This window comes from Panthera tigris, chromosome A1 (assembly GCF_018350195.1).
Source record: "Panthera tigris isolate Pti1 chromosome A1, P.tigris_Pti1_mat1.1, whole genome shotgun sequence".
NCBI classification, from domain to species: domain Eukaryota; kingdom Metazoa; phylum Chordata; class Mammalia; order Carnivora; family Felidae; genus Panthera; species Panthera tigris.
In genome coordinates, this window is record NC_056660.1 from 123,163,593 (window position 1) to 123,190,144 (window position 26,552).

Sequence of the window (26,552 nt, forward strand, 5' to 3'; positions counted from 1 at the left end):
AAATGGAATTGATTCTTAGTGGACTCCTTTCTATATACAGACTAAAACAATTAGAAAAGACAGGAGAATTGCTGGTAGACTTACAAAAGAGTTTTTCAGGATATGCTATTTTAAACTGCAGGGAGTCTAACTTAATTTTAAAGGTTATGTTGATGTTTGTACCCAAAAATAAGGTGTTAAAAATGGGAAACAAATTCAAAATGTAGTCATAAACCTGCATATGACTCATAAGTTATTTTATGTTTAATGTTCAGGTTAGAATTTGAAAAATCAGAGTTATGAAGATCTCAGCACTAGTAGAACATTTAAAAAGTTAGTCACATTTAAGAACATAACTTAGGAATTTTAGATAAAAAATTGGTTACTATTTATACCTTGGTCCTGGTAAGGCCCTGTTGATGTTCTTTTGTTGATTATTGTTGAGGCTTATTTTAAAGAATCTTTTCTTAAAAATTTAAGTGATAGTTGGTGGTGGTAAAAGTCAAATAGAACGATTGCAAATAAAGCAAAAAATGGAAGACCATATTCCCCTTCACTTCTCAGGAATACCCATTAACATACATACAAATAATACAGGACTTTTCTTTAATTTTATTTCTTTATTTTGAGAGGGAAACAGTGCGAGAGAAAGAGACAGAGAGGAAGAGGGAGGAAGCATTAGTTGGGGAGGGAGAGAAAGGGAGAGAGAATTCTAAGGAGGCTCCTCATTGTCAGTTCAGAGGCTGATGCGGGGCTCGAATTCACAAATCATGAGATCACGACCTGAGCTGAAATGAGGAGTCATTTAACTGACTGAGTCACCCAGACACCTGATGACTTACATTTTAGACAAAAATTATACTACCCATGTTACTAGATTTTGTCATATGCATAGCTTTTCATTCTTTTTAACAAGTGAATGGCATTCTTTTGAGTTGATGAAATAAGATTTTTTAATTTTCATTTCTATTGGTGAAAATTTAGATTGATAATACTTCAGTGACTTTACTTGTATGTATACATCTTTGTGTGCTTAAACCATACAGTTTTTTGTGTGGTCCAGTTTTTGTTGGTAAAGTCTTAAAAGTGAACTTAGCCAGTAACTCTCTTCTCCCCTCAGAGATCCTGAAGATGGCTCCAAAACTGTGGTATCATTAGTTGGAGAGCCAGGAAATGTGACTTTCTGTGTTTAGAAAAGTAATCTACAGCCTCATGCTTTGTACATTAGACCGGTAGTATCCTCTTCAAGTTAGCACCACTGGAATTTAGGAAAAACTTTTCTTTTCCCTAATTAAAAAATTTCTGGGATGCAAGGGACTTTAGATACTATTTAATCATTTTATATTTAAAATACTGAAACACATCTGGGACTAGTATGTGGTCTTATTTTTGCAATCTCTAATAACTAATTTTGAAAAGTAATGTTTTGTTTGTACTTGAAAATTACAAAACTAGTTTTTTAGCTTAATGTACATGTTTAATCATGTAAATTTTTCATTTATTTAGGCCTTATTTGCCACAGAGACTTTTGCCATGGGAATTAATATGCCAGCTAGAACTGTTTTATTTACAAATGCCCGAAAATTTGATGGGAAAGATTTCCGATGGGTAAGTAAAATAATTAACATGTTGAAATAATTTTTTTTAACATTTATTCATTTTTGAGAGAGCACGAGCAGGGAGGGGCAGAGAGAGAGACACACACACAGAATCCAAAGCAAGCTCCAGGCTCTGAGCTGTCAGCACAGAGCCTGACACGGGGCTTGAACCCACAAACTGTGAGATATGACCTGAACTGAAGCCATACCCTTAACCAACTAAGGCACTCACGTGCCCCAATGTATTGAAATAATTTTTATTTTACCATTTGTTTTACCTAAAGTGATTCGGGCTTATATAATCTTTGAGATTTTTCAGTTATAAATCTGAAGAATTTGTACCCGAGCCAATAAGCAAGTTCATCAACATTACACTTGAGATCCTTCATTTCTATCCATTAGCCAAAAACAAAAACCTCTCTTGATGAAAGAGTTTGACGATGAGGGATAAGTGTGCAGATGATTCGTGAATGCTTTAAAACATTAAAAAAAATTTTTTTAATGTTTATTTTTGAGAGAGAGAGACAGAGTATGAGTAGGTGAGGGCAGAGAGAGAGGGAGGCGCAGAATCCGAAGCAGGCCCCAGGCTCCGAGCTGTCAGCACAGAGCCTGACGTGGGGCTTGAACCCGCAAACCATGAGATCATGACCTGAGCCAAAGTCAGATTTTTAACTGAGCCACCCAGGCGCCCTTAAAGCATTTAAATATATCTAGAATGTTCATTTTTTAAAGTTTAGGGTATTTAAAGCACCCAGTCTGTACTGACTGCAGTTGCACCTCATTATTTAACCTTTCACTTTTAAAATAGAGGTTTTGGGGCGCCTGGGTGGCTCAGTCGGTTAAGCGTCCGACTTCAGCTCAGGTCACGGTCTCACGGTCCGTGAGTTCAAGCCCCGCGTCGGGCTCTGGGCTGATGGCTCAGAGCCTGGAGCCTGCTTCTGATTCTGTGTCTCCCTCTCTCTCTGCCCCTCCCCCGTTCATGCTCTGTCTCTCTCTATCTCAAAAATAAACAAACGTTAAAAAAATTTAAAAAAAAAAATAAATAAATAAATAAAATAGAGGTTTTAATAGGTTTAGATGTAATGTCTTTTCTAAGGCACAAGAAAGGAGAGAAAGGTGGAATCATGCGTAAAACAGTGAATTTGGATAAAAAGTAAATTCTTAATCAGGGACAAGGAACCCATTCAGTAAACAGTTCCTGAATTTAAACTTTGTTAAAGTTAAACCCAATCTCTAAATAAACTTAGTTAGCAGAGTATAATAAAATGTTGTGTTACGGATTCTAAGAAGTTATGTACAGAAGGATAAAGCATATGAAAGAAGACACTTCATAGAGAGGGCAATCCTTATACTTAGAAACAGCAGCAAATGGTTACTTACCCAGTACACAGGGGAGCTTCCCAGGGGTGAAAAGCAGGTAGAAGAAGAGAAATTTCTAGTTTGAGTTCCAGTACAAGCCAAGAAGACTCAGGTAAATTGGGTTTTGAGAAATTTTTCAGTAGTTCGCTATTTCTTCACTTAACCTTTTGTCCTTCAAAGTGATTTTTTTCTGCTTAGAGAAGTTTCTGACAGTAATTACTGATCATCAAAACACTGAAAAGCACTCATGGTAGAATTGTAAAGGCAAGGCATTTTTTTTTTATTTGTTTTAAAATTTATTGAATGCTATACAAAAGAAATAGAAGTACAGTGAGATAGGTGCCATTTCTCTTTAGAAATTTTTACATAGTATTCAGAAACTTTCTCTAACCTGTAACTTTTTAAAATTAAACTTTTAAAAATTCCTATAGAATGTGATTTGTCTGTAAACCAGTTAAAAGTTTCATGTTTTATATTTTAAAATAGTGTAAGTTTTAAAAATCTTTATAATTTATCAGTTTAAAATTACTTAAGTCTCCAAATACAATTGATGCCACAAGAAAATGTGTAAATAAGTGTTTTGCGACTTTACATTCTTCTTGGCATCTCAAGGACTCTAGGGTAAGACTGCAGTGTATGATAGATTATTGAACTTAAGAAAGCAAGCTTGATGAGTCAGGATCATTTTATTAAACCTGAAAATCATAACCAACCATAATCTTGTAATGATACTCTTGGGCCCTACGGAAATTCTCTTGGATTGCCTTTTCAGAATGTTCTTATCAGATCTTTTTTTAGGATTGGCTTTTTTGTTATGTTTTTCTGGTGCCTTTGTTGCTTCCTGGTTGTTAGGTCTGTTTTTGATGCTGTCATTAATACGCATTCTTGTAGCATACTGGTTTTTAACTCTTTGAGTCAGATATTTTTTGAGAATCTGAAAACAGTGGACCCTTTCCATCAGAGAATAGTATAGAGACACTTACAGATAAAACTTTGTCCATTCTGTCTGTGGTTGAATGTCACCCTGAAATGACTTCTAACCTTTCTCCATTAGGTTCTATTCTTAATGGTGAATGGACTCTCCTGAATTCTACCAAAAAATAAGAACTGTACTTGAAAAATAAGTTTATATTAATCTAATTTTGCAAATTAAGAAAGTTTATTACAATCAAGTAAAAATTGGTATTTAGTAGAGTTTGAGTCTTTGTTTACTTTCTTATTTCTTAGACTCTACTATTCCAGAACGTCTAGCTCAAAGATGTTTTTTATGTCCATGGATTAGCCAATCTTTACCTCAAGCTATGGTATATGTGATCATTTTGGAGCTAAACATTCTTTTTTTTTTTTTTTTTTTATGTTCACATATTCATTTTTGAGAGGGAGAATGCATGGGGGAGGGGGGCAGAGAGAGAGGGAGACAGAGGATCTGAAGCAGGCTCTGTGCTGGCAGCAGAGAGCCCGTAGTGGGGCTTGAACTCATGAACTGTGAGATCATGACCTGTGCCAAAGTTAGATGCTTAACCAGCTAAGCCACCCAGGTGCCCTTGTAATATTTGCATTTTTGTGTTTTCACTTAAACTCCTAAAAGGTGATTTTTTCAATCACGTTCCCTTTTTTGGAATGTGTTAACTTGTGTTTTGTGTATTTTTCTGATTTAAGAATATGTTTTTCACCAGGTTTTCTCCTAAACTCTGTGTTTTTAATTATGTTCACTCAGATTTCCTCTGGTGAATACATTCAGATGTCTGGTCGAGCTGGAAGGAGGGGAATGGATGATAGAGGAATTGTGATTCTTATGGTGGATGAAAAGATGAGCCCAACGATTGGAAAACAGCTACTTAAGGTAACTGAGTTAAGATTCTGTGGCGTCACCAGGAATTTGAGAAACTTATTTCAGGAGGTACCTTGAAATTAGTTGTGTCAGTTCCAATACCTTTCTAAGTAGATGAGTTAATCTACTAAGCCATTTCTGCTTGAAAGGTAGAAGACAGTAACTGCTCAAAGTGCTGTACCCTACTTTTGTACCCTACTTTCTGTTATAATAAGTAAAGATCAACTCATGTGAGGGAGGGAATGTAAAGATCCCCACAGAAGGCAGAAATATTTACTTTGCCCTCCCAATTTAAGACACTTTCCCTAACTGCCTTCTCCACTGAACAAATTGCTCTTCCTGAGTAGGGCACATGCTCTCAGTATTTTGGGCCATTACCTTCCCCTAGCTTTGTAACTCCACATAGCTTAATAAATTAATTCTGCAGTCTAGCATTCTAATGCTATTGATGGATCATAAATATCCCAACAAATAAAGTTCAACTTTTAAGCTTTTTTCAAATTAGCCTGTTCATTTTGCGTGTTTAGTATTTTTGTTTTGGATTGTCTTAAGGGTTTTATTTTTGTTTTATCTTGGAGAACTTCTCAGGGAGGTTTGGCCTGGTTGCTTTCCTTCTCCTCCATGCAGTAAGAACTTATTAAAAATTCCTAGAGAAAACTGTTAGTAAGATGGGAAACTCAACATTAATTAAAAATATAAAATTAACTGGCAGATCATTAGCTAAAGCTTCAAAACTTGTTAATTTCATACATGGGTCATTATCTCTGAAATGGACCCTTTTCAGTTCCTAAGACTTGGGAACAGCAAGCAAGGAGAATTTGAGATATGGGTGTGGGAAGTCTTATATGCTAAAGCAAATATATGTAAGAGTATATGTTTTTTTTATTTGAAGACAAAGTTTATCTGTACATATTCATAGCCATCATATGGTGTTTTAGAGATTACCACTTGGAAACCTGTTTTTAAGTGTCCATGTAACTTTAGTTCTTCATGTAGAGAAAATGACACAAGATTAGAAATTTGTATTTTTAGTCTTCAAATTGTGCCAGATATAATAAACATTATTTTTCTTTCCTTGTGATCTATATATGGAAAAAATTGAATCAGGTTGCTAAATAGTAAGAAGCAGGATTTTAATGACAGTATCTGGTTCCTTTAGTACAGATTTTTCATTCCATTTACTTGGCATTTCTGCATGTAAAGTGCACCTGTTAAGTTTAAAAGTTCTTTTTTCTTTCATTTCAAAAATTTTGTTGTGGAAAAAAATACTAATTCTTGAATATTCTGTTGAGATCTACCCTCAACAAATTTTTAAATTTCAAAATATACTGTTGACTATAGGTACACTATCATATGTCATATCTCTGGAGCTTATTTATCTTGCTTGACTGAAAGTTTATGACTTTTGATTAGTAATTAACCTTTTATACCCCACCTCAGTTGTTGGCAACCACCATTCTACTATTTGATTCCATGAATTTGACTATTTCAGAAAAATCATATTCGTGGATTCATGCAGTATTTATCTTTCTGTGGCTTATTTCATTTAGTATGATGTCCTCAAAGTTCATGTTGTCACATATTGCAGAATTCTTTTCTTTAAGGCTCAATTGTGTTCCATTTTATGTATATACCACCTTTTTTTTAATCCATTCACCTATTGATGGACATTTAGATTATTTCCACATCTTGGCTATGTGAATAGCACTGCACTGAACATAGGAGTGTTAGTATCTGGTCACCATTTTAATTTTGATTCTTTTGGTTAAATACCCAGAAATAGAATGCCAGATCATATGTAGTTCTTATTTTTTTTTTTTAATTTTTTGAGGAATATCCATTCTGACCGTTGTAGTACGCAAGAGTTCCCATTTCTCCCATCATTTTTATTTTAATGTTTATTTTATTTGAGAGAGAGAGAGAGAGAGAGTGTTAGGGAATGGCAGAGAGAGAGAGGGAGAGACACAGAATCTGAAGCATGCTGTGGACTCTGAACTGTCAGCACTGAGCCTGAGACAGGGCTTGAACTCACGAACCGTGAGATCATGACTTGAGCTGAAGTCAGATGCTTACCGACTGAGCCACCCAGGTGCCCCTTTCCATCATTTCTTTCTTTTTTTTTTTTTTTTTTTAATTTTTTAAAATATCCGTCCATTTTGAGATTGAGTGAGAGAGAGAGAGAGACAGAGGACAAGCAGGTGAGGGGCAGTAAGAGAGGGAGACACAGAATCCGGAGCAGGCTCCAGGCTCTGAACTGTCAGCACAGAGCCTGACACAGGGCTCAAACCCAGGAACCGCAAGATCATGACCTGGGCCAAAGTCATATGCCCAACTAACTGAGCCACCCAGATGCTGCTCCATCATTTCTTAAATTAACTCTTTAAAGCAGGTTTATTGAGATATTATTCACATTGCATACATTAATCAATATTCCTGATTTTTAATATATTCACGGTTTTGCCACCATCATTACAATCAGTTTGGGAATATGTTTATCAGCCCAAAAAGAAATCTTATATCCATTCAATCACTCCCCATTTCCTTCCTCTTTCCTTTCCCCTAAGCAAACCACTAACCTATTCTTTGTCTCTATAGACTTGCCTTTTCTAGGCATTTCATATAAATGTATTCAGATAATATGTGATGTTTTGTATCTGGCATTTCTTTAGCATAATATTTTCAAGGTTTAGCCATATTGCAATATGTACCAGGTCTTCATTCCTTTTTATTGATGAATATTGTTCCATTGTGTGGATTTAGTACAGTTTATCCCTTTATCAGCAGATGTATATTGAGGTTGTTTGTACATTTTGGCTATTGTGAATAATGCTGCTATGAATGTTTCTTTACAGGTTCTTAGGTGAACTTGTTTTTACTTCTTTTCCATATATACCTACGAGTAAAATTGCAACGTCATATGTAATTCTATGTTTAACCTTTTGAGGACTTGGCAGACTGTTTTTCCTCAGCAGGTGTACCATTTTACAGTCTTACCAGCACAGTATGAGGATTGTAATTTCTTTGCATTCTAGCCAACACTTGTTATTACCTGTCCTTTTGATTTATAATCATACTAGTGAATGTTGTACTAGTGGTACCTCTCACTTAGAATACTGTATAGTTTGACTTGCTGAAAGGGTATAGTACCTGCTTATTGATAATATTGCAGTTACATAAGCAAATATGTGTCTACATTTCTAGGTTTCTGGACACATTTATTGAGACTAACTGCCCTACTACTTTTTTTGTCCCCTAGGATTTTTTCAGGTAGTTTTACTATTGTTAAAGAATTTGTAGGCAACTTATTCAGAACAATAGCAACTAATAGTTTTAGAACATTTTACATATTTTAGGCATGGAAATAATTACTGGCACTATCCCAATTTTATAAATAAATAAGGCATACAGAAATTAAGAATTTTTTCCAAAGTCATTTTGTTGTTAAATGGCAAATCCTGCTTTTAAAGTAAGACAATGTGATTTCAGAGTCCATGCTCCTAACCACCATGTGCTACTACTGCTTCTCAGTACTTCATGCAAATAGATTGTTCAATTACTGGCTCAGACAGAATTTGGCATGACAGCACATGCCAAATTGTTCTTTTGACAAACTTTTTTTTTTTTTTTAATGTTTATTTTTGAGAGAGACAGAGTGTGAGCCAGGGAGGGGAAGAGAGAGAGAGAGAGGGAGACACAGAATCTGAAGCAGGTTCCAGGCTGTGAGCTGTCAACACAGAGCCCGACGTGAGGCTCGAACTCACAGACTGTGAGATCATGACCTGAGTCAAAGTCGGATGCCTAACTAACTGGGCCACCCAGGTGCCCTATTCTTTTAACATACTTAATACAGTATATGAACTTATAAATCATTATAACCTTAGGTCTGTTTTATTTTCCTTTAAATGTCAATAATTGAGATTCGCCCTTAAGTAATAGGATTTTACTGAATGGAATGTTTATTTTCTCAAGTAATAATTAAAATACATAGATTATTCAGAGTCACTGTATGCTAAAGGAATTAGTATGCTTTGTACGTTGGTAAAATTTGGATCTGTTTGTCATATTTAATCATTTTTCCTTTTGTTAGGTTAAGTAGTCTTAGCCAGAAAGATGACAGAATACATCTGTTCATTGCTTGTTGGCTAAAGGTTATTTGTGGCAATTTACAGTATCTTAGCATGCATACACAGTTCTATATTTGTGCATGTAAATCATTTAATGATCTTACATTTAAAATATTTTAGTAATTTCTTTCTTAGCCTCTTTGGCTTGACTAGTTTTCTACCACCCATTATAAAAACGTATTCAACTTTCCAAAATGGCTCTTGTTACAGTGTCCTCTTTTTGTTTATCTAATACCTTCATATCCATTGCCCTTTAAAACTTTTTATTTTATTATGTTTATTTTTTAATGTTTATTTATTTTTGACAGAGAGAGAGAGTGTGAACAAGGGAGGGGCCGAGAGGGAGACATAATCCAAAGCAGGCTCCAGGCTCTGAGCTGTCCGCACAGAGCCGGATGCAGGGCTTGAACCCACAAACCAGGAGATCATGACCCTGATCGGGGTCTGAAGTCGGATGCTTAACTGAGCCACCCAGGTGCCCCCGTTGCCTTTTTTTTTTTTTAAGTATATTTATTAATCTCTACACCTAACGTGAGCTTGAACTCATGACCCCCAGATCAAGAGTTAATATACTTTACTGATTGAGCCAGCCGGGTTCCCCTCCATCTGTTGCTTCTTATTTATGGTCAGAGTTTTTATCTATTAGTTCAGATAGAATTTGACATAAGACAGGAGCTTGTTCTTTTTGTATATACTTGATGTGAGCTACAAAAAAAACCAAAACAACTATTCATTATAGTGTTTTCTTAAATGAAAAGTTGGGTCAGACAGAAAGTGTGTGTATAATACCCAGAAAGACTGGTGAATGTATCTTTTATTCTTCAGCAGTTAAGAGATCCTTTACATTTCTCCAGTATAATCACAAAAACATATATATTCCATAATTTCTGAAATGAAATTTCAACTTAATGGTTTCTTACAGAACATATTGTGCTTCTTGTAAGAGACTATCCAGGCTTTCTGCTCATAAACGGTTGTGTGTTCATTTCAACCTGAATTATGTTGTTAACGGCTAAGGAAGATGAAATTTATTTCCTGGTTTTTCAAAGCTTTTGGAACTTTAGGAAGAACATACCTTGAGTATGTGATTTCTTATGGACCTTTTTTGAAGAAGTGGAAAGACCCATGTTTATGCATTTTCTTCTGTCTTCCACTATTATAGTTCAAAAAGCAAAAATAGAGTGGCAATTTTTTATACTCCTTGCCTGAATGAACCATGCACTCTACAACTTCAGAAATCATTAGAAGTAGAATACCATTCGAAAGGTAGTATTACAAATCTGCTTTGGAAAATTGATATGTAGCTCTCTTAATCGTACTACCTTTCAGTGAGCAACTTGTCAACTGAAATAATCCTTAAGGGGAGCCTGGGTGGCTCAGTCAGTTAAGCGTCTGACTTCAGCTCAGGTCATGATCTCACGGTTTGTGAGTTCAAGTCCTGCGTCAGGCTCTGTGCTGACAGCTCGGAGCCTGGAGCCTGCTTCGGATTCTGTGTCTCCCTCTCTCTCTATCCCTCCCTGACTAGTGCTGTATCTTTCTCTGTCTCTCAAAAATAAATAAATGTAAAATAATGCTTAAAAAACTACTTAGTATTGGCTACCGTTGTTCCAGGTTAAAGTTTAGGTGACCCTTTTATTAGGCTTTCTGTTGATACATGATTTAAAAATTTTATAATTTGGCTGATCAAATTAAATATATAAAAAGTTGAGAAATACTTGATCAATATTTGAGGGTTCCTATAATTTTAGTAATGTGAATATTGAATATTGAAAAGATAGGGATGTGAAATAAGTTGCAATTTAATTTGCCCTCTAGGAGGATTTTAGCCCACAGACTCCATAAGATGGATCCTCCTACCTCTTTAGCTTGAGCAAGTTTCTTCACATCTCTGAACCTGTTTCTTGTTTAAAATTAAGACAGTAAATTGGTTTTGTTAGGAATATTGTGAATTGAAAACTTATTATTGAAAGTGATTAGTATATTGATTGGCAAATGCTTTGTAGATGTGGTCATTTTTAAACTTGGTGAATCTATTTACATATATACATAGAACAGAAAGTGAGTAGCGAGCAGTATATGGCTCAATAGCACAGTGTCTACTAACTCCAATTCGGGAAGGAAGAAGATGGATTTTCACACCAGCAATTAAATACTTGGCCAGAAAGTGACACATCACTACAATTTATTGGCCCACACACCAGGAGTCCAGAAAGTGTAACCTTATGAAGTGCCTAGAAGGCAGAAAGCTAAACATACTTGGCTTTTATTTTAAGAACAGTATTTTTTTTTTTTTAATTTTAACGTTTAATTTTTGAGACAGAGACAGAGCATGAATGGGGGAGGGTCAGAGAGAGAGGGAGACACAGAATCCGAAACAGGCTCCAGGCTCCGAGCGGTCAGCACAGAGCCTGGCACAGGGCTTGAACTCACGGACCGTGAGATCATGACCTGAGCCGAAGTCGGACGCTTAACCGACTGAGCCACCCAGGCGCCCCAAGAACAGTATTTTAAGAACTGCTGTTGGGGTGCCTAGTTGGCTTAGTCGGTTGAGCATCCATTCTTGGCTCTCAGGTCATGATCTCACGTCTTGTAGTTTGAGTCCCCCGTTGGGCTCTGTGCAGACAGCTCAGAGCATGGAGCCTGCTTCAGATTCTGTGTCTCCCTCTCTCTCTGCCTCTCCCCTGCTTACATTCTCATATCTCTCTCATTCAAAAATAAATAAACATTAAAAAAAAAATTAAGAACTGCTGTTCCTAGTCAGTGGATTTTTTCCCCCTTCCCTTTCCCAAATCTCAACTGTTTTATCACTTTATGTTGGTCATTTAAAGGAAATAACTTAATACATTTCTATAGTATTCCTTAACATGGATTAAATTGTTAAGCAGTTTAATTGGCATCTGTATAAATTTATTTGAAAAAGTTACAACATTGACATTTTTTTTTTCCTCTTAGGGCTCAGCTGATCCTCTAAATAGTGCTTTCCATTTGACCTACAACATGGTTTTGAACTTGCTACGTGTAGAAGAAATTAATCCTGAGTACATGTTGGAAAAATCCTTTTACCAGTTTCAACATTATAGAGCAATTCCAGGAGTAGTAGAGAGTAAGTATAAAATTACTGTAACAGTCTATTTAGCTAGTAGAGTAATAGCATAATTACTGCATTATTGGCTGCTAGGCCATTGTTTATTTTCTGGTTAGCTATATCTTGGTTTTTACATAAAGTGAGTACTACAATCTGATTATTATAACCAACTAGAACATTTTAAAATAAAAGTAAGAAAACTCTGTCAGAATACCTTTATAGTTGGTTCAAATTTAATATAATTTAGTGTTATGGTCATATTACGTTATAGCTCATGTTGATGAATAATGATACAGCAAAAAGCCTGGTATATTAAAATTTGACCTGTAAGAAGCATGTGTGTATTAGCCTTGCCCTTGTATGTTTTCTCAATATAAAAGAGTGCTATAGCACAGGTTTGTAAATGATTAAGGAAATTTAATACTTCAACTGGGATTTGAGTTCAGCCTTTTTAGAATTTCTAGCTCCTATTTTGATAATGCTTTCTGAAGTTGAGAAACTAAGTGTTCTGTGGTAACTCTTTTCAAGTAGAATTGATTCTTAGAGGATATTTTGGCTGATCATCAGAGCTGATTAAAATCCAAAACAGAGGCAAAGATTGAAAATACTGTTTTGGGTAGATCTTACAAAAATAATACATAGTCATAAAGAAAAAGCCCCCAGAAAATTGAGCGGAAGATAAAGAGGAAAGTTAAAATCACTTGTAATCTCCTACAGAGCCAGCCACAACACTTTGTAGCTCTTCAAAGTTTTTTTCTTTCTCATACAAATGTTTTTTTTAAAGTGGGATTAAGTACATTAGTTCTTCCTTAACCACCGTTGTTATGTGTTCCAAGATTCCCACAGGATACCTGAAACCACAGACAGTTGTAACAACATATTGTAATAAAGGTTACGTGAATAAGGTCTCTCTCTCTCTCTCTGTCTCTGTCTCTCTTTGTCTCTCTCTGTCCCTCCCTCCCAACCTCCCATACCCCACCCCCAAAATATCTTATTATACTGTACACACCTTTCTTGTGATGATAAAATGCCTACCGAAGTAGGCAAAGTGAGGTAAATGACATAGGCATTGTGATGTAGTGTCAGGCTACTATTGACCTTCTGACAGATCATCTGTTTATAGAATGCATTTGAACACAAGTAACTGAAACCACAGAAAGCAAAACTGTGGATAAGGGGGAAGATGACTGTATACAGTTTTTATAAAAGTAACAATGATATTTACATTTAGTACCTTTTGTTAAATATTTACCTTATGCCTTGGCTTTGTGTTAATACTTTACATTCATTACCAGCTCTGGCTTTTTAAAATTTAATTTCCAGTATTTTTTGAAAGTATGATATTTATAACTACATAACATTTCCATTTTATAAATGTGCTATGATACATTTAACAATAAAGGCAAATTTGAGATACTTTTATATCAGTTCAATTTTTATGTAGCCAAAAGTAAATGAATTTTAATAATGTGCCTTAAAGGAAAAAGGCTGAAAACATCCAACTGTGTTAATTTATTTTTTCTTTTTCTTTTCTTTACCTTTACATGGATGATAGATCATAGTTATTTCTTCTTATGTTAATTTTTCAGGTCTTAAGTAAGAGAGGGTTCTTCATTACAAACTATAAAACTGGAAGGAGCTTTGTGATCATTTTACAAGTTGTTTTAAAGACCTAGCACTCCCTTCTCCCTGAATCCCTGTATCCTTATTGCTAAGTGCCATGGCTTCCCCTTCAGATTCTGATTAGACTTTACCAGCCATGTGGGACCAGTCATTCGCCAATCACTGGAAGATTGAGCCCCCAGATACATTTGTTTGTCCTGTCCCCAGCAACCCCAGTTGATGGCCACAAACAAAGCAGATCTGGTTTTGGATGATACCATTCCATGTCCTTAACCAGAGATACTGAGGAAATAACTTTCCAAATATTGTCTTACAAAATAACTATCACTGTAAAACAATACTTGTCACCAGCCAGTGAACAAGTAGTAGAAACCCACAGGTTTGGTGCACTTTGATTTGAGGGAAAGTAGGGCAGGGCATCTATCTGGAAAGAAGTTTGGAAATTCTGGGGGAAACCTAGTCAAAAAAAGAAGTGGGATCTTGATGAGCTGCCCAAATTTGAGACAAATTTTTAGGTTTGGCGAGGCACACTGTGCAAGGGGTAGAAACATATAGAAGGCATAAGGAAATTACAAATTGCAGTTAGAGGTCACAAGTGCCCAAAGTCCGTTCTGAATTTTTATGAGGCAAACTTGCCTGCAAATGTAATGGTTGTCATTGTAAGATCAAATTTTATTGAACGTGCTGCTGTTACAAGGTCAGTGATAGCTCCTAACTCCAAGTGGATTGGATATGGTTGGAGCAGCACAGACTGGATCCAGGAAAACATTGTCTTATTTGCTGCCTGCTCTCCTCCACATCCATCAGCCATTCCTAAAGAGAGCTGATGGGTTTGTTTGCTTGGTGCTGGCACCAACTTGAGAACTGGCCTAACATGTACAGCAAGTAGCTGCTGAATACTGTCGAGCATGTCATTGGAAGCCCACTTGCATCTATGGTGGTGCTCCTCAGGGACCACATATTTGTGATTTCGAGAGAGGTGTGGAAATCTGTATTGCATTATCTGGAAGACTATTTAGAGTGTGGAAAACCAGTCAGAGAAGAACCACCTACTTTGTCCTTGATGAAGTAGATGGAATGCTTATAGGGGCTTCGAGCCCCAAATAAGGAAGATTGTGGATCAGATAGGACCTGACAGGCAAACCCTAATGTGGAGTGTGACTTGGCCCAAAGAAGTAAGACAGCATGTTAAAGATTCTCTTAAAGAACTACATTCCTATAAACATTAGTGCACTAGAACCGAGTGCAAACCACAACATTCTTCACATTGTAGGTGTGTGTCATGATGCAGAAAAGGATGAAAAACTTACTCGTCTAATAGGAAAGATCATGAGAGAGGAGTACAATAAGACCATTTTTGTTGTTGTTGAAACCAAAAAAAGATGTGATGAGCTTACTAGATAAATGAGAGAGGGATGTCCCACCATGGGTATCCATAGTGACAAGGGTCAGCAGGAGTATGACTGGGTTCTAAATGAATTCAGACATGGAAAAGCTCCTATTCTGGTTGCTACAGATGTCACCTCCAGAGGACTAGTTGTGGAAGATGTGAAATTTGTCATTGGATATGACTACCCTAACTCCTCAAAGGAGTTCATTAAATTGGAAGAGCTGCTTGCAGTACACAGCACAAAACAGGCACAGCATACACTTTTTTTTACACCTAATAAAATAAAGCAAGTGAGTGACCTTATGTCTGTGCTTCCTCAATCTAATCAAGAGCACTTATTCCCAGTTTGCTTCTGTTGTTTGAAGACAGAGGTTCTGGTTGTTCAGGGGTAGAGGAGGCATGAAGGATCACCGTTGGGACAGATACTCTCTGGGCAAAAGTTGTGGATTTAATACCTTTAGAGAGAAGTAAAATTAGGACAGAGGTTACTGTAGTCTGCTTAAGAGATTTTGGGGCAAAAAGTCAGAATAGTATTTATAGTGCTGCAGTCTACACCTGTGGGAACTTTGGAAGTAATTTTGTGTCTCTTTACCAGTTTTAGGACTGGTAATCCAATGGGCACTTACCAGAATGGTTATGATAGCACTTAGCAATATGGAAGTAATATTCCAAATAATGCACAGTAGTATGAACCAAAGGGCATATGCGTATCCTGCTACTGTGGCTGTGCTATGATTGGCTATCCAGTGCCAACAGATTATTCTGAGTAATACTTGAGAAGTATCTGTAAATGTCTGTTTTTCGTAATTGTTCTTTATCTTCTATGTTTTCAGACAAGATAGTTTTTTAAAACTATGTATTTATTTATGCAGAGAAAGAGCACACAGGCATGTGTAAGTGAAGAAGGGGCAGAAAGAGAAAATCCCAAGCAGACTCTGTGTTGACAGCTCAGAGCCTAATGTGGGGGCTCAGTCTCCTGAACTGTGAGAAATCCACAGTGACTCTTAGCCGAAATCCAGAGTCAGGCGCTTAACAGACTGAGCCACCGAGACATCCCAGACAAGATAATTAATAAATAAAGGGAAATGCAGATATGACTGCACTGCAGCAGTATTTATGGTATACATTTTCACTATGTAAGTTGGATATTTCTCTGCATTCCTGAAACAGTTTTTAGGGTGGTTTTTTTTTTTGTATTAGAAAATGCAGGCTTTGTTTTCATAAAAGTAAATGTACAGTAATTAGAAATAAAATAAATGAAGGCAACACATGACCTTCTAATGAAAATATTTGAAGACTGAAAAAAAAAAAAAATCAAGGCCTAAGAATAAATAAAGGTCTAGGGAAGTTTAACTCAATATCTGTGGGTATACGTTTGATTGGTGGCATAATTAGGATTAGAATCTTGGACTCGTGCTGCTAAGCTAAGCTGTTTTTATTAAGTCATAGGTCATTCTTTTTTTTAATGTGGTAAGAGTAGATTCAGTAACTTCTCTGACTGAAAAATACAAGGCTGAAAAAAAGGTGATTAAAGAAACTTGAGCTGGTTGGTTTTTTATTTTTTATATTTTGGGAAAACTTTTTAATGTTTATTTATTTTGAGGGGGAGAGAGATCCCCTTCAAAATTTTGAGATCACAACCTGAGCTGAAGTCAGATGCCCAACCAACTGAGCCATTCAGGTGCCCCTGAGCTGGCTGGTTTTAAGACTTACCTTTACTTTAAATACCACAAACAAAACTTGAATTTTTAAAATACACCTTATAAAATTAATGGCAAATGTATGTAATTTCAGATTATATTTATTATTTTCTTGTTAAGTATCTGATGCCATTTGTCTTGGTGAATAATTATGACCTTAGCAAAGAGAATAATGATTCTCTTTTGTCAAGGAAGCATATTTTTAAAGGGGTTATAAATCTTTCTCCTGCAAAGTAATTATATATAATAATAGAATAAAAAACAGTATCAGTAAGATTTAAGTACATTGTGGATTTGGATGTAAATTAAGTATTTTTATCAGATTAGGACATTCATTAATTTTGCTTCATATGTAGAAATTTCCGATGCTGCCTTTGAAACACATATACGGTTACAAGCCAGCTTAATATTTTAAATAAAAAGAATTAAACTTTAAAATATTCCTACTGGGGTGCCTGGGTGGCTCAGTCAGTTAAGTGTCCAACCTTGCCTCAGGTCATGATCTCATGGTTCATGGGTTTGAGCCCAAATTAGGCTCTGTGCTGACAACTCAGAGCCTGGAGCCTGCTTCGGATTCTGTGTCTTCCTGTCTCTCTGCCCCTCCCCCACTCATGCTCTGTCTCTCCTTCTCTCTCATAAACAAACGTAAAAGATTTTTTTTTTAAATATTCCTACTAAGCAGTTGCCGCTAGGTCATGCATGAATGGGATAATTATATACACACATACACAGCCATTAGTTAGATTGGTTTAGTTACTGAATAACCAAGAGAAATAGGAGGCACATTGGTGCACCAACCTTTCATGTTTTTTCTTTATAAAAATACTGTATTCTAACAACCAACAAATTCTTTTTAATTTCACTTTATATTCTTTTATAATTCCTTAGAAAGTATGCCAGATATGGTGGGGGATAGAGTGAGAAGTCAGTATTTTCCCATTTATTTAAACCCCTTTTTATGACTTCTCACTGGACTCAGATTATTAAATATGACTTTGACAAAGTCTCTGCTACCTACTCTGTGAACTTAAACATTACCATCATTTCTCAATCCCCTGTTCTCTGTCTCTCTGAGCCCTGGCTGCTGTTATTTTCAGGGTGGTTCTGACTGACTTGCCTTTTAAAGGGATTGTAAATAACATAATCTGCAACTCCTGGTATTGCTACGATACATACACTGGATTCTTCCTGTACTTGAATTATCCCTGCTTTCCCTACCTATGTTTTTAAAGGAGAAAGACCTTTTTTTTTTCTGACCTTTTGATACTAATAAAAAGATTAAGTGTTGAGTAGAAAAGTTTAATGTGAAAGAGGTAGAAATTTAAGTACTGAAAAAGAATTGATGACAGAATTGTACCACCTTTGCTACAGTCTGCAGGACTGAGTGGTATGACCCAAGAGTCATGTTGGTGTAGGAGAAGATGGTTTTAGGTGATAAAGGCTATGCTGTGTGCTTTAAAATTGCAGAATACATCTTAAATGCAGTTTGTTCTCATTTTCAGTTATTACGAAGAAGGGTATAATTCCTTTTGCTATTGATACTGCTAGAACCTTTTCAAGAGAGCTGGTATTATTTTCATCATATTAAATATATCCAAATGAAAATGGAGACTGTTGTCTTTGAAGTATAGAATTAATCTTTATACCTTCTTGTGGTTTGCAAACTTAGATGGCTGGCGTACATGAGATGTTTTCATTTTGATTTACTGAGTCCACATTAGATTTTCCAGTGGGCTATAGAGAAAAACTTCTAGGATTTCACTGTTCTTATACTGAAAGGGAAAATGCTAAATCAATTTTAATCTTTTGTGTAGTGTCATTAATAGATAACGCAATGGTTAATAGCAAGAGTTGTGAAGTTAAATATGGGTTTGATTCAAGACTATCTGAGCCTTAAGTTTGCTCATATCAGCCACTTGTATAATATCTAATTCATCCAGTTCATAAGAATTAAGTGAGATAATTTATGTTAAGTGCTCATCTAGTAGTTTTAATTACTGATAGCAGTGCTATACAGATCAGTAAAGCCATTTAAACTTTAATCTTTTAGAAAATTTGCTCAATACTGGGAATAGCAGTCCTTTCCCCATCACTCCCAGGTCTATATCTGTGCACATATTATAGGATATTAATATATTTTTGGAACCACCACCTTGCCTCTCCCTCAAAAGGAGGAAATTGGTTGCTAACTGTCTTAACAGTTTATGAGAATATCTGTCACATGCTGTTTCCTAAGATACTGAGGCTTTCCTATGGTGCTGCACTGTAGTAAAACCAGCTTTTTATACTCAGGTTTCTCTACACTTACAAAGTTCTGTATGGCTGTAATGAGAATCTTAGATACAAAATGCATGTGACTTCTTAAAATGTCTCAGACTTTTGATTCATTAGTTAAGTGGTCTGAGCACAGAAGTGATTTGGAGTGGAGGATGGGGAACAATATTTAAGACCCTATTGTCTCCATAAACAAATTCTGTCAGTGCTTAGTGTTTCATTGATGCCTACCAGTGTTACTTTGTAACTTTAAATGGGGCAGCAGGATTAACATTTCTGTGTCGTTTTCCTTACAAAATTTCTTTTTTTTTAAGTCTATCATTTTTGAGAGGGAGAGAGGGAAGGTGACCAGACACAGAGAGAGAGAATTCCAAGCAGGCTCTGCATGGTCAGTGTGGAGGCTGCGAGAGAGAGAGAGAGACAGAGAGAGAGAGAGAGAATCCTAGCAGGTTCTGCATCGTCAGTGTGGAGCCTTACCTGGGGCTCGAACTCATGAACTGTGAGACCACAAACTGAGCTGAAATCAGGAGTCGGATGTTTAACTGACTCAGCCATCTAGGCGCCCCCTGCCCCTTATAAAACTGCTTATTCACTTTAGTCTGTCAAATATTCTTTTATAGTTTTATATTGTTTTTTTAATAATATTTATTGCCATATATGTGGTAAGAATTGCTTCTAGTCTTCATTGAATGTAGTACAGTTCTTATAAGAAGCCATGCAGTTTATTTAAAAATAACTTAAGAGGATGTATTATGCCTAAGGAAATGCAGAAGACCAGAAATTTGAGGGAACAGTCTGTGAGAATGTTGAAGATGATAATAAAAATAATAATGAAACTTTTAATATCCTCCCTGAGTGTGTACTGTGTGTTATACTCTTAGCTAAGTTCCTTCCGTATCTTTTGTCAGTTAATCTCTAATTATAGTCTTGTGGAGAATGGGTGCTCTTGTTATCTTCACTTTGTGGATAAAGAAATTAAAACATGCAGATTACATAGAGTTTGATCAATGGAATAGAATTGAGAGTCTAGAAGTAAATCCATACACCTGTCATCAGTTGATTTTCTTTTTTCTTTTTTTTTTTTGAAAAACAACAAAACAAACAAAACTTACGTTTTTAAATAGACTCACTTTTTTTTTCAATATATGAAATTTATTGTCAAATTGGTTTCCATACAACACCCAGTGCTCATCCCAAAAGGTGCCCTCCTCAATACCCATCCCCCACCCTCCCCTCCCTCCCACCCCCCATCAACCCTCAGTTTGTTCATCATTTGATTTTCAACACATGCTCTTGGAGCAATGGGATAGCCACAGGTAAAAAATGAGGGGCGCCTAGGTACCTGAGTCAATTAAGCATCTGACTTCGGTTCAGGTCATGATCTTATGGTTTGTGAGTTTGAGCCCCGTGTCGGGCTCTGTGCTGACAGCTCAGAACCTGGAGACTGCTTCAGATTCTGTGTCTCTCTCTCTCTGCCCCTCCCTTGCTCGCGTTCTGTCTCTCTCAAAAATAAACAAACATTTAAAAAATGAAATAGACACACCATATACAAAAATTAACTACAATTAAATGAATGTCCTGAAAGAAGAGCTGAAACCATAAAACTCTTAGAAGAAAACATAGATATAAATCCCCATAACCTTGTATTTGGCAGTCATTTCTTATATAAGACAATGAAAGTGGAAGCAACAAAAGGAAAAGTAAATAAATTTTGATTTCATCAAAATTAAAAACTTTTATGCTTTCATAGACACCACTAGTAAATAAAGTAAAAAGTAAAGTCCACAGAATGGGAGAAGATAATTTGCAAATCACATATCTCATAAGGGTCTAATATCCAGAATATGTAAAGAACTTTCAATAACTCACAAACAGAAAAGACAAATAATGTAATTTTTAAATGGACAGAATGTTTGAATAGACATTTTTCCACAAAGAGGATAAACCATTAGCCAACAAGCACACAAAAAGATGCTCAATATCGTTAGTTATTAGGTAAATGCCAGTCATAACCACATAGAGATGCCACTTCACACTCACTAGGATAGTTTTTGGGTTTTTTTGTTTTTTAAATTGTTTTTAGTGTTTTATTTATATTTGAGAGAGAGAGTGTGTGTGAGCAGGGGAGGGGCAGAGAGAGACAGACAGAATCTGAAGCAGCCTGCAGGCTCTGAGCTGTCAGCACAGAGCTCCACATGGGGCTTGAACTATGAACTGTGAGATCATGACCCGACCTGAAGCAGATGCTTAACCAACTGAGCCACCCAGGTTTCCCGTTTTTTTTTGTTTTGTTTTGTTTTGTTTTTTAAGATAATTAACAAAACGGTATGGTAATGGTGGAAAATAGTTCACTTCCTCAACAAGTTAAATATAGAATTATTATAATATCCAACACTTGCACTCTTGGGTATATAACCAAAAACAGAAAAGTATTTTCAAACAAAAACTTGTGCATGAATGTTCATGACAACACTATTCACAGTAGCCAAAAGGTGGAAATAATCCAAATGTCCATCAACTGATAAACAGATCACCAAAATGGTATACTTATATAGTGGAATAATATTCAGCCATAAAAAGGAGTGAAGTACTGATACATGCTGTGCTACAGTGTGGTTAAACCTTGAAAACATGCTCAGTGAGGGAGGCCAAACACAAAGGGCACATATATGTGATTACATATATGTGAAATATCTAGAATCCATACAGACAGAAAGGTTGTCAAGGACTAAGGGAAGGAGGGAATGAGGAGTGTTTACTTAATGAGTATGGAGTTTCCATTTGGAGGAGTGAAAATATTTTAGAAGTGATTGGTGGTGATAGTTGCATATGTTGTGAATGTAGTAAATGTATTAATGGTGAGTTTTATGGTTTGTGTGTTTTACCCCAGTTGAAATAGTGTTTGTTCACAATGGGATGGAGGTGTAATGAAATGAGTGAAGAAGGGAAGTCAGCACTAGGTGCAAGAATCAGAGCAGGGAGTGGTATCAAATGGTTAGATTGAGAGGACACTTCTGGAAAGGGGCCTCTGTTTTGGCCACTGACTCAGTAGAGAAAGAACTGTAGTTGAATTGCCAGTCCTCGGTTTTAGCGACCTACACCCTGGTGGTGGTAAAAGTCTGATGTCAGTAGCAAACTGGATTCTTGCTGAAAGTGAAAGCAGCATATTATTTAAAAGATCCAAAATAGTTCTATCCAGTGGGACTTTACACAGTGGTGGAAATGTTCTATATCTGTGCTATTCAAGTACAGAAGTCAGTCAGTAACCGCATATGGCAGTTGAGAATTTGAAATGGTGCTAGTGCTATTGAGGAACTAAATATTTAATTTTGAATTAATTTTAATTTAAATAGCCACATATGGCTAGTGTCTGCTGGCAATATATTGGAAAAGGCTGACAAAGTACATTTCTACCATCACAGAAAGTTTTACAGGACAGTGCTGTATTGAGCAGGATAGGCCTAGTATAAGTAACCCCCTTCCCACATCCATAGGAGTGAAACAGTTTATCACATGTCTGCCAATTCAGACTCACTTTGAGGATTGACAGTTAGTGAGTTGCGGAACTTTAATGTGGCACCTTAAGGTAGAAAGGAGAAAAGACACAGGATGACTTACAGTTATCAATGCAGGCTGACTTTCTTTTCCACATTTGTAGTAGGAAAACAGAGGTATCTTTTATAAAATTTATGTAAGTATATTTTTTAAATATTTTGTATGTGTTTTATTTACAGAGGTAAAGAACTCAGAAGAACAGTATAATAAAATAGTAATACCAAATGAGGAAAGTGTTGTCATCTATTATAAGATTAGACAGCAGCTTGCCAAACTGGGTAAAGAAATTGAAGAATATATTCACAAACCAAAATACTGCTTACCATTTCTACAGCCAGGTCGTTTGGTAAAGGTATGTCATTTTTTTGTAAATTATTTGGATGTTTCAGTATTTAATATTTTTTGGATCAAGATTTTAATTTTTTGTTTTTAATTTTTTAGTGTTTACTTCTTGAGAGGGGTGGCAGAGGGACAGAGAGAGAGGGAGACATAGAATCCGAAGTAGGCTCCAGGCTCTGAGCTGTCAGCACAGAGCCTGACGCAGGGCTCAAACTCATGAACTGAACCGCAAGATCGTGACCTGAGCCTAAGTCAGACGCTCAACCGACTGAGCCACCCAGGCGCCCCTTAATTTTTTTTTTTCTTGTACAAATGCTTCCTGCTACAAGACTTGATCTGTATAAATTATATTGTTTTTACACATTTCACATGGGATTGATTGGGGGTAGGGTCATGGGTGAAGACCTTTTAATCTACACTGATTTTCATCTTGGGGGATATAAATTGAAGTAGACACTTTTGGAAATAAAATATTTCCAGTAATCAAAAAATAGAAGCGGTTTTGTAGGTAGTTTTAAGAACTGGTTGAAGTCATTAGCTATAAAATATAGAAAGATTTCAGATATTTTCAGAACATATGCATCATATCATTTTAAAAATTTGATTGCCAGTTGAGAGATTCCTATTGCTATTCTAGAGGCCTGTGAAATTTGGTGGTGATTTCTTTCTTTAAGGCTAATAATCTTTTTACTTATGTTTAATAGTGATCTTTCAACAAATATTTTACCAGGAAAACGCAAAGTTTTCTTAGCCTATATATAACATGGGCATGGAAGTCTACAATTGTCTTTTGACATAAATGTTCTTGTTTACTTGCTTCCTTTTCTTTTTAGGTAAAGAATGAAGGAGATGATTTTGGCTGGGGAGTAGTGGTAAATTTCTCCAAAAAGTCAAATGTCAAGGTAAGCCATTTCCCTTGAGGTAGAATCATATATAAATTTTTCGTGAAGTTTTTTCAGACTCGTGAAATTGATCAAAGTAGAGATAGCATTACTTTAAGAGAAGCTGTATTAAATTCTACCATGAGGAATTAAGGTTTTGAATTATCTTAAATTTTATCCTTAAAGTGCTGTGGTTGTTTTCCTAACAACCACAGATTTTAATTTCATTACAATATGCATGTCTTCTCTGAATTCATTAGTACTTTTTATAATTTTACTCTTTAAACTGAATATTAGAAAAAATTATCTTCTGACACTGAAAATTAGAATTTTGATTCAGGTACATAATACAGATTTGAAGAAAAGGTATTAGAAGAGCTAGATTTACTCATTCCCTCTAAAGGAAGACAGTAATGAAGTTTACTTTGGTCATTATTTATATAAATATTTTGGAAAGATTATTTGTATATAAAATCAAGGAAGATTTTGTTAACTTGTTACATCAGTGACTGTCTTGAAATTAAGTTAGCCATTCCGTCTGTTATGTTTTCTGTCAGTGTGTAACCTCAGGCAAGATATTTTGTGTCTCCATGTATATTTTTCCTTATTTTTAAAAATGAATAGTTTTCATAAGATGGTATCTGCATTCTCATGAGGTTTACCATTATGATTTTATTGTCATTAACTTCTTTTTCCCACCTGTGAATAAAACATGTAGGAATTAAGCTTTCGGATTGGAAGTTATTCCTGATAAATGTAAATGAATTTGGAGATACTGAAGCATTTGTTTTGGAGAAACAATTAAGTTCATAGGTTTGTAATGGGTGTTTTTGTGAGTGATCTGTGATTAATCCCACTGAAGAACTTCTTAAGGATATTCAGTTTGTTTTTACCATTTTGATAAATTACCATCTTCATTAGTAATTATAAGATTTGTTTTTTAAGTATTGTCACACTTGGATCCCAATTTAATAAGCATTCATTGGCCACACGCAAAATCTCTGTGCTTACATCTTTTGGTGAACAGCAGAAAGCAGATAATTAAAATAAAAGGCAGGATAGTATAAGTATTTTAGTAAAGATGTAAGTAAAGTGCATTTGTAGCACAGAGGAAGAAGAAATTATGTCTGAGCTATTAGAGATGGCATCTAATTAGGAAGATAATTTAAACTTTCAAAGGAACCTTGAAGAAAGAGTAGTATTCATTTAATGAATATTTACCACTGGAGGAGCAGCGATGTGCAGCAGGCCCAGAACATTTCAGTTAAAGAGTAAAATTTTTAAAAGTATTGAAGTTAATCATGGAAAATAGTTAAAATATACATTTGAGTATATTGGGTCTCAATCTAAACATGTGAAAACAATGGTAGAACATATGTTTGAAGATGAGTTGGTTGGCTGATTGGTTTGCTTGCATTTAGTTTGGTTGTTAGTTTTTTTAATGTTTATTTTTGAGGGAGGGATTGATCTGATCAGAAGTTACTGTATTGTTACAGTGTTTGAAGGATATTGGAAGAGATAGCATAGTAGACGCAAGTTTGTCAATTTAAGGAGACTCTTACACTTTCAGGAGTGAGTCAGAAGGAGGATGGTAATAGAAGGGTTCACATGGTGGAGACTGAGGAACTAAAATGGACAGACTTGTGTGGGAAGTTGGGGGGAGTGTTAGTGATGGTAAGGTTTCAAAAAAAGTTGGCTTTATTGAGTCTAACAGTATTAAACTGGATAAAGTTGCCTCTTTCATTCTGTCCTTCCCCTTTTTTAAAAACACATAATGAAGTGAAGCTTGGGATTTTAACCTTGACAAAGATTGCATCAGTATTATTCATTTGAGTTGTGACTAGCTCTGACTTAGAGCCTTTTATATTTTCTATTTCACTACCTTTAGCTATGAGAAACTATTAAATGCTTGCCTACCTCTTCTCCTTTCCATACACACACGCATTATTTTCTTTAGGAATAATTATTAGTAACATAGATAAGATTTTCCTTGAGAAGCACTTTAAAGGATGGTAGTCTTTATTGAAATTTCTGACAGATGTTAAGTTCTGTTTTCTGTGTACATTGGAAAGTGTGGCAGTAAATGCTAAATGTTGTGGTTCCATTCATACTTAGATAACTCATGATGGAAAAGCCGTTGCCAGTTTATTCATTCTATAACTTGTCTGTATTTAAGGGAATTTGCTAGGGCAGAATATTTTTACCTACACTGTACTGAAGTGCTATTTTTTTTTCACTACAGGGTTTACATATTGCATGTGTTTCTTTTTTCATCAGTTTTATTGAGGTAGTATTTACACACTATACTCAGTGACTTAGTATATTCACCATCACCACAATTTCAGAAGATTTTCATCACCTCAGAAGGAAAAGGAAACTTTTGTCATCCCACCCTATCTTCCCATACCCTCAGTCCTAAACAACTACTGATCTGCTCTCTATAGATTTGCCTATTCTGAAAATTTCATTAAATTGAATCATGATGTGGTATGTGGTCTTTTGTGTCTGGCTTAGCATAATGTTTTCAGGGTTTAAGCATGTTGGATATGTCAGCACTTCATTTCTTTTTATGATTGAATAGCATTCCATTGTACAGATACACTATGTTTTGTTTATCCTTGGACTGTTTCCACCTTTGGGCTATTATGAATAATGTGCCTGTAAGCATCCATGTCTAAGTTTTTGTGTGGACATATGTTTTCATTTCTCTTGGGTGTGAAATTGCTGGGTCCTATGGATACTGTATGACCATTTAAAGAACTGCCAGGTTGTTTTCTCAAGTGTCTGCACCATTTCACATTGCCAGTAGCAGTG

General features: G+C 35.7%; 1 protein-coding gene and 1 pseudogene across 2 annotated transcripts in view; both read left to right on the top strand.

Annotated features, from left to right (window-relative positions):
- The window catches only part of MTREX (Mtr4 exosome RNA helicase), a 105,100-nt gene that overhangs the window by 30,996 nt on the left and 47,552 nt on the right, over positions 1 to 26,552 (top strand). For both annotated transcript variants that reach the window (XM_007079939.3, XM_042986785.1), the window contains exons 14-18: positions 1,486 to 1,587; positions 4,654 to 4,779; positions 11,844 to 11,994; positions 22,698 to 22,870; positions 23,691 to 23,759. In XM_007079939.3, the coding sequence (XP_007080001.2) occupies positions 1,486 to 1,587; positions 4,654 to 4,779; positions 11,844 to 11,994; positions 22,698 to 22,870; positions 23,691 to 23,759 (621 nt within the window). The remainder of the gene's footprint in view (positions 1 to 1,485; positions 1,588 to 4,653; positions 4,780 to 11,843; positions 11,995 to 22,697; positions 22,871 to 23,690; positions 23,760 to 26,552) is intronic.
- LOC102958812 lies at positions 13,004 to 15,759 on the top strand (annotated as a pseudogene).